General features: G+C 49.0%; 1 protein-coding gene across 1 annotated transcript; it reads left to right on the top strand.

Moving 5' to 3' along the window:
* The first annotated feature begins 6,216 nt into the window (after window positions 1–6,216).
* LOC127780452 (probable LRR receptor-like serine/threonine-protein kinase At1g74360) lies at window positions 6,217–10,178 on the top strand. The gene is made up of 2 exons (XM_052307358.1): window positions 6,217–6,536; window positions 6,621–10,178. Exons 1-2 carry the CDS (start codon window positions 6,491–6,493, stop codon window positions 9,926–9,928), a joined length of 3,354 nt encoding a protein of 1,117 aa, XP_052163318.1. The 5' UTR covers window positions 6,217–6,490; the 3' UTR covers window positions 9,929–10,178.
* The last annotated feature ends 115 nt before the right edge of the window (window positions 10,179–10,293 follow it).

Here is a 10,293-nt window from a genome sequence, read left to right as displayed (position 1 = left end):
GTTTGGCTAGAGAGGTTCACATATAGACAACTATTTGGTTATTTGCACCAATTTAATTAGCCTAAGATAGTATCAGATTTTATCTAATTGCTTCTATGAGTAATCCAGTTGGGAACTGATTTTGTTTGATTGGTTGTTTGAATTGAAGTGTGGTTAAAATTTAAAGTTGGATAAGGCTACCTATATAATATCATATCATAAAAAAAAGAGATTTAATCAATTAGTAGATGTAAACAAGTTATTACATATAAAGAATAATATATGTGTGAAATCATTGTAGCATTCTTTGTGTAAAAAAATAAAATATGTGTTTGACCCTTTTTACAACAAACAGGTGAAAAAAGAAAAGAAAGAAAAAACAAAACGATGAGCCACTGCATTGTCAGCCATTCCCAACTTTTCTGCCGCCTGTCGTTCCCCACTTCCTCTACCGACAACAACTCCTACTCTCCCTTGCCGCTCGTCGCTCCTCTAGGCCCATTACTCTCCCTCTCCGCCCTTCTCTATCTCGCTCGCGCTCCTATGTCATTGTTGCTTGTCATCACCGGAGTGGTCGAATTTGGCAACCAAGATGGCAGATCTAGTGGCCTCATACACCTTGCTACCAGATCCGGCTAAACAAGGAGGAGGAAGAGATGATGTTGGGGCACAACAGTAGAGGCGACAACAAGAAGAGGACGATAATAGTAAGCTCGTGCAGGCCAGATATAGTGACAGCGTGCTCATAGCTACCATCCCAAGCCAAATCTGGTTGGATGAGATATGATGGCGGTCCGGCAAGTGGATTGGAGACAACGTCGAGCTTTTCTCATCACCCTTTGCAAGGTCGAGTCCCTCGCACTTCTGTGAGACGAATGGGGTGGGGGGGATGAGTCAACCCACACCCCTGCATCCGTGCCTACCCTCACGCTCGCACTGTTGCACCACGCCTGCACGCGTCGGGCCTGGCTAGGTAGCAAAGGTTGAAACATGTATTCTCTTTGGGTTTGGTTCCAAGGTGCCTTTCGCACGAGTTCGGTCTAGCTTGGACAAATGTGCAAGCAACCAAACACCACTCACCTGCACTCGCACATACACGCCAAGATCAATGTAGGCAATCAAACACACCCATAAAGGCAATTTTCTCTTAAATGAAGGTAGTATAAGTTAGTGACAAAACCACGTGCTAGCTTAAAATGACCATATAGGTTTTAGAAATTCACTGCTAATTAATATAGATTCAAGCCTCAATAGCTATCCTAAATTCTGGTTAACTGGATACTCACCAACTGCTTCTCAGAATTAATCTAGCTACTTAAGCAGACTAAGCAATGAGACTGCTCGAATCATGCAAGGAAAATTCATGCTCACGTCAAAATCAACGAAAGAATCAATCAGTACGTAGCAGAGCAGAGGAAGCTACCACACGAGACATGTGTGTCTTCCATCAACATGTTTCCTAAGAAAATGGATTGCAATTGTGTGGAATTCACCCAATTGAACTTGGCACCTGCAGGGAGAAAAGATCTCCCGAGAGGGACCCATTAGTTTGACACATTACACAAAAACAAACAATTAAAATAATTAAACTTGGACAGCACGGCAAATATCGACATTAGCAAGCAACATTTACTCTCTTCTCTAATGCCATATAGTCCCAGATATATCTTTGACTCTATCTATATGAGGTTCGTCCAAGAAACCTGCAGGCCAGTCGTCACAAATGAATATATAGTTTATTTACTAGAATGAAGATCATGCATAACACATGACTATTCTCCAAAAACGTACGTCATGGGTTACGAACATTCGTGCAGGAATGTATAACCAAGTACAAAACCAAAGGAATGAGTAAATAACTTAAGAGAACTGACTTAACTGTAATAAACTGTAATGGTGTAGATTAATTGATCAAATATATAAATATTAAACTGGTGTTTATTTGTTTATATATATAAGAACTACACAATTGCGTTAATAATTTGTAAAATTGAACTTAGTTTCTTCAACTGATATAATTCCATTTTTTAAAAAAGTTGTAGATCAAGTAGTTTTGTGCAACTAATTGCACAACAAAATCGGCTAGGTTTTTTTTTTCATTTTTCATGTTTTGACGACGGTTTAATTTACAGCTAGCTATTTAGGATGAGAAAAAATGGTGGTGTCGTGGAAGGAAGATGTAGAACACTAGAAAAAAAAAAACGGGCCTAGCAGAAAAACCTAGGAATAAGCTAGATTGTGAAATGTAATCTCTTGCAGATAGCAGACTATAGATCCAAATTGTGTCACAATTGAATTTGAATACTATAAAACTATTGTTCTCATGTATAAACAATCCACTATAATCCGTTAAACTATACGAGTTGTTTAGTCTCGGTCTTCAGTTTTAAGTCTGAAAAAGAAGGGTCTTAGGTTCTTAGCGCTTTTGTTTGACTCCTGATCGTGTAGGCTGACAAGGACATCCATCCAAAATGCAAAAAACATGGTGCGTATTGAAGCAGAGCCCACCACACACTCAACTAGGCATCTTCAGAGATATTGCATGTTGAACCAAGCAAATTGCGTTTATACTCAAGTATATGTTTGAACATATCTGAGATATTGTCCCTGCAAAAAGAAAAGATTTAAGGGATTGCAAGCTTTGTGACGCCAAGAAGTGAAGATTTTGAACTTAGGTGAAAACTCGTGTAAACCACACCACAAAGTCATCTAAAATCACAAAAAAAAAAATCTCATATGTAGATAGATGACGATGAATTGTTGTGTGAAAAATCTTGCCTAAATTCAACTTCAATTGTGAGATAAAAATGACAAATTTCAGACAAAGGATTGGACACTGTTTTCTGGTTCGAAATTTGTTTTTATATCCCGCAAAGATTCTTTACACGGTCTATTCATCATCATTTTAGCTTCATGTGGGATTTTTTTAGATGGCTTTTCGGGTGTGGCTTACATGAGTTTTCACATAGGTTAAGTTCCCACCATAAATTTATCCTATATATTGGTGTTTGATGTATGTCATGCACATATGATGAGGTTAATTAAAAGGCTAGGCCTTGTGTGCTGAACTTTAGGCTAATAATATAAAGGGCATGATTGCGGCTGTGTTTTTTTTTTTTTGGGAGGGGTGGGAAACCCACCCCCTACCCACACAAAATAAAACGATGGATTAATATATGATTAATTAAATGTTAACTTAAAAAAACTTAAAAATGGATTAATATGATTTTTAAAAAACAACTTTCCTATATAAATATTTTTTAAAAAAAGTTAAGCAATTTAGAAAGTGTGCGCACGAAAAACGATGGAGATGAGTTGAGACCTTAGGCTAAATTCTTTGTGCATTCTATGTGCATATATAGATGGTTAGACAGAATTTCAATACTCAAACCAGAATCCCATCGAGCATATCTCTTGAAATGGTAGCTCGAGCTTGGACTTGGAAGCATCTATCTTGCTAAAGTTGCTATGCACGTAGGTCTCCATCTTCTCAATTTCTTTTATGCTTTACGTTTTGTGCAAAGTTCCTTTTTCAGATAACGCTAGAAGTGCAAAAATCTTTGTACAGCATCCCCTGCCTTGGGCTGGATTGTAATAATTCCGAGTTCGATTCGGATTCGAACCCCTACCCTTTCTAAAACCCAAAAGCAACTAGCATTCACCTCCAAATACAAGTACATGCATTGATTAAGAATAATCGTATTACTCAACCTCGAATAACTCGATAATTTCAGACCTCCTAAATACCCGACAGGATCTCTAATCAGTTTTAGTACCACTCATACGTCATGGATAAATGAATAAAGCAACCAAAATTTGAAATGAATGAAGCAACAAAAATGATTGAGTGTAAAGTACTATATTTATATCATTAGCAATATAAAAACCAAAGCTGAAAAATAAATTATATGATTAAAAACTGTCAAATGAACTGTAGGACTAAAATTAATTTCAAAATTTTAAATTTTAGTTGTAGCCTATAAGCGAATGAACATATGACAAGGACCTAAATATTTTAAAAAATAATGTCCGCGGACACATAGAATCCTATTAGTAGGCCAAAGGCTGGTTATATATTAAACGGTTTATTTAAAAAAGAATAATTTAGACTAAAAATTTTATATACATGTTGTATTTTTAGTGATTAAATGTTAATGTTTTAAAATAAACAACACAATTTAAAATTTAAATCTTAACATCGGCTTATTTATTATAGGGCAAACGATGAGATAAGTCGAATCGCAACTACTTTCTCTATTCCAAAATAAGTTATCCCTGGGTGTAGGATGGGATTAAGGTTCACAATTCCGACGAAAACCGGTCGAATTCTGTGAAATTTTGAGGTTTCGACGAGGCTCGAAAGTAGAAGCCGTCTGAGATTTCGATGAGTTTCATCCAAATTCAAATTTGAATTGATAAAAAGGAAAATCAAATCAAATAAAATCTTATAAAATAGTACGATATTCATAGAACCTATTGGGATATAAATTTTTGATAAAATTGATGTATTCTGTGTATTTACTGAAATTTACAGTAGTAAAGAAAATAATAGCGAATTAAAAAAGGAAAACAATTTCAATTTACCTCTTTTTCTAGCTACAATTGAAATTTCAATGATTTCCCTCGGAATTTTACCAAAGCCGACGAGTTTTCGCGAGCTTGTCGGTAAACTTAAGAAATCTGTATTCAAAATTTGGTTTATGAAATTTGTTCAGAATATATCGGCTTTCTAACGGTTTTCACGAAAACCGTTATTTCGCAATAGCCCGAAACAGACGGCCATCTTGGAATCGTAAACCCTGGATAGGATATGACTGAAACTAGTTCAGCGTAAGCAACAGCGCCACCCCGACCACCGCGCGGCGCGCCCATCCGCCCCCTTCGCCATCGCCGGTCGCCGGTCACTCACTCATGCCGGATCACGCATCGTCGCGGTGGTATCGCGCTCCCCACCCCACTTGCAGTTACAGTTTACTCCGCCCGACCGCGAGCCCGCGAGCCCCTCCTCCGCCTGGAAAATTCCAAAAATCCGGAGGCCGCATGCTGTTCGTGTTCTGGTCAGCGCATGCATGGGCCGCACGCCTGGTCGCCCGCACGCATCCGCCATCGATCACGCGCGCGCGTGCGTGTGTCCGCGCCCGCGCCCTTCTCCTCCCCGGCACGGTGGTGGACTGACCCGACCCGACCAGGCCGAGTCGCTCGTCGTCAACAACGGCGGCTTTCCTTCCCTCTTCTTCCAACAAGCAAGAGAAACCCACGAGATTAACTTCTAAACCATAGGAAAAAAACCCGTGATTAATCGGGAATTAGTTTCAGACGTGTCGATTGGTACGTTACTAATCGCAGTTATACTGGCAGCTCATACATTGAGCAGAAAGGTAGTAGCAAGGGTTTAAGGGTTGATTTGATTTATGGTCTAGATAGGCCTTACCAAATTTTGTCAATGCCAAATTTTGGCATGACTAATTTTGGTAAGATAAAGTTGTGTTTGGATTGAAGCTAAAATAGTCTAAGTTTACTATTGAAATGTCATATTTTCTTAGGCATGCCAAAATTTGGCTTCAAACCAAGGGCTTGTTCGGATGAGATTGCTGCTGCAGCGCTGCAGCTGCACGGCAGCAGCAGCTACAATGCTACAGCAGCTAGCTAACAGCGGCTGTAGAGGCTGCAGGCAGCCAACAGCCAGGCCGCTGCCAGCCAACAGGCAAACGAACGGCTGGGCTGTACAGCACAGCCAAAACAGCTGGGTAATCGAGCTGCCGAACAGGCCTCAAATAGACACTAAACACTATTTAAATTGCCAAATATTGGTAAGCCTAATTTAGGCCTCAAACCAAACCGGCCCTAACTTTTCGATTTTAAAGTAAAAGCCGCTCCTCATTAGTTTACTGAAATCCAATCGAAAACCGGTAAAAACCGATAAATTTTGATCAATGTCATACGAAAACTGGCAATTGGTTTTTCATATCTGACAGATTCATAAAAGCTGGTCGATTTTTACGAAATTTCATCAGTTTTGTGAGGGAAGGAAAATAGTACAAGTTGTACTATAAAGGAGAGGAAGAAAATTCAGAGGCCATAACCAACGAGCCATCGTCAGTCGGTCCATCACCCTGTGTCCCCCGTGTGGTCAGCAGCAGTGGCGAAGTTTGAAACCCCAATTAAAAACCGAGAAAAGAAAAAAAAAAAGAAGAGAGGAATACTACTTGTATGAAACAGCGACGGCCATTACCTTACCCGGTTCAATTCAACGCAGTCACATGTCGCTTATTAGGCCTTAAATAACCTCCGGTTTAGCACTCAAAAACTTTATCCTTTTTTTTCTAAACTCTCATCTCACTTCGTCAGTTCGTCCCTCTCACTTTCTTCTTTCTATCTTGCCACTGGAATTGGCGAGACGGAGTAGCAGCGGTAGCTGAGGCGGAGACGCAGCTCGCACATGAGGATTCGTCCTCCCGCCTCGTCCTCGTCGTAGCTCCCCTTGTTCTTCCATGATTCTCGAAGGCGTGCCATGTCTCCCCTGCTTCTTGGATTCCTCTGCTTACTCCTCTTCGCAGGTAGCTCTCTGTTCTTGGTTTGGTTTGGTCTGGTTTGCTCGGTTTTGCGCGGAATTTGACCGAATTTTGGTGAATTTTTTGTAGGTCAGGTGGCGGTGGTAGCCAGCGACGACGACAGGGAGGTGCTCGTCGAGCTGAAGAGGTTTCTTCAGGCGAACAACAGGTTCAACCGGGGGGAGTATGACCGGTGGCCGGAGTCCGACGCGTCGCCGTGCCGGTGGGCCGGCGTGACCTGCGACGGGCGCGGCCGCGTCACGGCGCTCGACCTCTCCGGCTCGGCCATCAGCGGCGCCGCGTTCGGCAACTTCTCCCGGCTCACGGCGCTCACGTGGCTCGACCTCTCCGACAACGGCATCGGCGGCGAGCTCCCCGCCGGCGACCTCGCCCAATGCCGCGGCCTCGTGCACCTCAACCTGTCGCACAACCTCATCGCCGGGGGGCTCGACGTCTCCGGCCTGACCAAGCTGCGCACGCTCGACGTGTCCGGGAACCGGTTCGTGGGCGGCGCCGCGGCGAGCTTCGTCCCGGCGGCGTGCGGCGACCTCGCCGTGCTCAACGTCTCCGGCAACGGCTTCACCGGCGACATCACCGGCCTCTTCGACGGCTGCCCCAAGCTCGAGTACATCGACCTCAGCACCAACAACTTCACTGGCGAGCTATGGCCGGGCATCGCGAGGTTCACGCAGTTCAACGTTGCCGAGAACAACCTCACCGGCGGCGTCCCGGCAGCCACGTTCCCCGGCGGCTGCAAGCTCAGGTCTCTAGACCTCTCCGCGAACCACTTCGCCGGAGAATTCCCGGACTCCATCGCAAGCTGCTCGAACCTGACGTACCTGTCGCTGTGGGGGAACGGTTTCGCCGGCAAGATACCCGCCGGGATCGGGGAGCTCGCCGGACTCGAGACGCTGATCCTTGGTAAGAACCGATTCGATCGCCGGATTCCGCCGGAGCTGACGAACTGCACGTCGCTGCAGTTCTTGGACATGAGCACCAACGCGTTCGGCGGCGACATGCAGGGGATCCTCGGCGAGTTCGTGACGTTGAAGTACCTCGTGTTGCACCACAACAACTACACCGGCGGCATCGTCTCCTCCGGCGTGCTCCGGCTGCCGCTGCTCGCAAGGCTCGACCTCAGCTTCAACCAGTTCTCCGGCGAGCTCCCCCTCGAGGTGGCCGACATGAAGAGCCTCAAGTACCTGATGCTCCCGGCGAATAGCTTCTCCGGTGGGATCCCGCCGGAGTACGGCCGCCTCGCCGAGCTCCAGGCGCTGGACTTGTCGTACAACGGCCTCACCGGCAGGATACCGGCGAGCATCGGGAACCTCACGTCGCTGCTCTGGCTGATGCTCGCCGGGAACCAGCTCTCCGGCGAGATACCGCCGGAGATCGGCAACTGCAGCAGCTTGCTCTGGCTGAACCTGGCCGACAACCGGTTGACCGGCAGGATCCCGCCGGAGATGGCAGAGATAGGGAGGAACCCCGCGCCGACGTTCGAGAAGAACCGGAAGGATGTCAGCGTGCTCGCCGGCTCCGGCGAGTGCCAGGCCATGAGGCGGTGGATTCCGGCGACCTACCCGCCGTTCAACTTCGTGTACACGGTGATGACGCGGGAGAATTGCCGCAGCATATGGGATCGCCTCCTCAAGGGCTACGGGATCATCCCGATCTGCACCAACTCGTCGTCGCCGGTGAGGTCGAACACGATCTCCGGCTACGTGCAGCTCTCCGGCAACAAGCTCTCCGGCGAGATACCATCCCAGATCGGCGCAATGCGGAACCTCAGCCTGCTCCACCTCGACAACAACCAGCTCACGGGCCGGCTGCCGCCGGCGATCAGCCACCTGCCGCTCGTCGTGCTGAACGTCTCGAACAACAGCATCTCCGGCGGGATCCCGCCGGAGATCGGCCACATCCTGTGCCTCGAGATACTCGACCTGGCGTACAACAACTTCTCCGGCGAGCTCCCGGCGAGCCTCGGCAACCTGACCGGCCTGAACAAGTTCAACGTGTCGTACAACCCGCTCCTCTCCGGCGACGTCCCGACCACCGGCCAGCTCGGGACCTTCGACGAGCTCTCCTTCCTCGGCGACCCCCTCATCACGTTGCAGGATCGAGGCCCTCGCCGGCAGAGAGCGCCACAGGCCGCCATTAGAGGGCGCGGGATGTCTCCGAGAACCATCGCGCTGTGGTTCGTCTTCTCCCTCATCATCGCCTTCATCGCCGGCACGGTGGTGTTCATCATGGCCAACCTGCGGGCGAGGTTTCCGGTGGACCAGGACCCGGACCCCGAGTCGCTCTCCTGCGAGAACCCCAAGTGCGGCGGCGGCGGCGGCGGCGGAGGCAAGTGCGGCGCGTTCCATATGTCGGCCACGTCGTCGCCGCCGTCCGGGTGCTCGTCGTCGTGCGTGACGGGTTGCTCGTCGTCGTCGGAGGGGGTGAAGGTGTTCAGGCTCGACAAGACGGCGTTCACGTACCGCGACATCGTGGCGGCGACCAGCGGCTTCTCCGACGACCGCGTGGTCGGGCGTGGCGGCTACGGCGTGGTGTACCGCGGCGTGCTCCCCGACGGCCGCGACGTGGCGGTCAAGAAGCTCGCGAGGCTCCGCGACTGCGGCGGCGGCGGCGGCGGCGAGGACAGCGGCGAGCGCGAGTTCCGCGCCGAGATGGAGGTGCTCGCCGACCGGATGGGGTTCACGTGGCCGCACCCGAACCTGGTCACGCTCTACGGCTGGTGCCTCGCCGGCTCGGCCAAGATCCTGGTCTACGAGTACCTCGACGGCGGCAACCTGGAGTCCCTCATCGGCGACCACGCCGCGTTCGGGCGGCGGCGGCGGCTGGACGCGGCCATCGGCGTGGCGCGCGCGCTGGTGTTCCTGCACCACGAGTGCCGCCCCGCCGTGGTGCACCGCGACGTGAAGGCCAGCAACGTGCTCCTCGGCCGCGACGGCGGCGTCAAGGTGACGGACTTCGGGCTGGCCAGGGTGGTCCGCCCCGGCGACACCCACGTCAGCACGATGGTGGCCGGCACGGTGGGGTACGTGGCGCCGGAGTACGGGCAGACGTGGCGCGCCACGACCAAGGGCGACGTGTACAGCTACGGCGTGCTGCTCATGGAGCTCGCCACGGGGCGGCGCGCCGTCGACGGCGGCGAGGAGGAGTGCCTGGTCGAGTGGAGCCGGAGGATGGCCCAGGAGGGGTGGCCGGCGAGGGAGGCGGCGGCGGCGGCGGCGGCGTCGAGCGGCGCGGTGCTCTGGGACATGCTCATGCTCGGCATGCGGTGCACCGCCGACTCGCCGCAGGAGCGGCCGGACATGCCGGACGTGCTCGCCGCCTTACTCGACATCGCCGGGTCCGGCTGCGGCGGCGGCAGCTCGTCGCGCGGCGGCGAGTAAGCAAACAAGCTCACATAGTCAACGTAGGTGTAGAAAAAAAAATCTCACCAACAAACAATTCTTCTTTTTTTCTTCGTACAAAATTTTGTTTCCAAAATCTCTTTTTGTTCCCTTTAATTTTAGCCCCAATTCTTGATGTGAATAACACAAGTAGGATCATCAAAAGAGAAGCAATTTTTGGTTGTATCCATCACATTCTCCCCCACAATGTAAATGCATTCAATAGTTCAAGCACAACAATCTTTTTTTCTCCCATTGTGTTCTTCTCCCACACCACCTCATGCGGAAGACAGACTCTGATCACTCGAGAGGACATTCCCTCGCACTCAATTACAAACCACCATCCCAATATTCTTGTACTATAC

Source organism: Oryza glaberrima, chromosome 7 (assembly GCF_000147395.1).
Source record: "Oryza glaberrima chromosome 7, OglaRS2, whole genome shotgun sequence".
Classification (NCBI taxonomy): Eukaryota; Viridiplantae; Streptophyta; class Magnoliopsida; order Poales; family Poaceae; genus Oryza; species Oryza glaberrima.
This window is presented reverse-complemented; position numbering and strand designations above follow the sequence as displayed.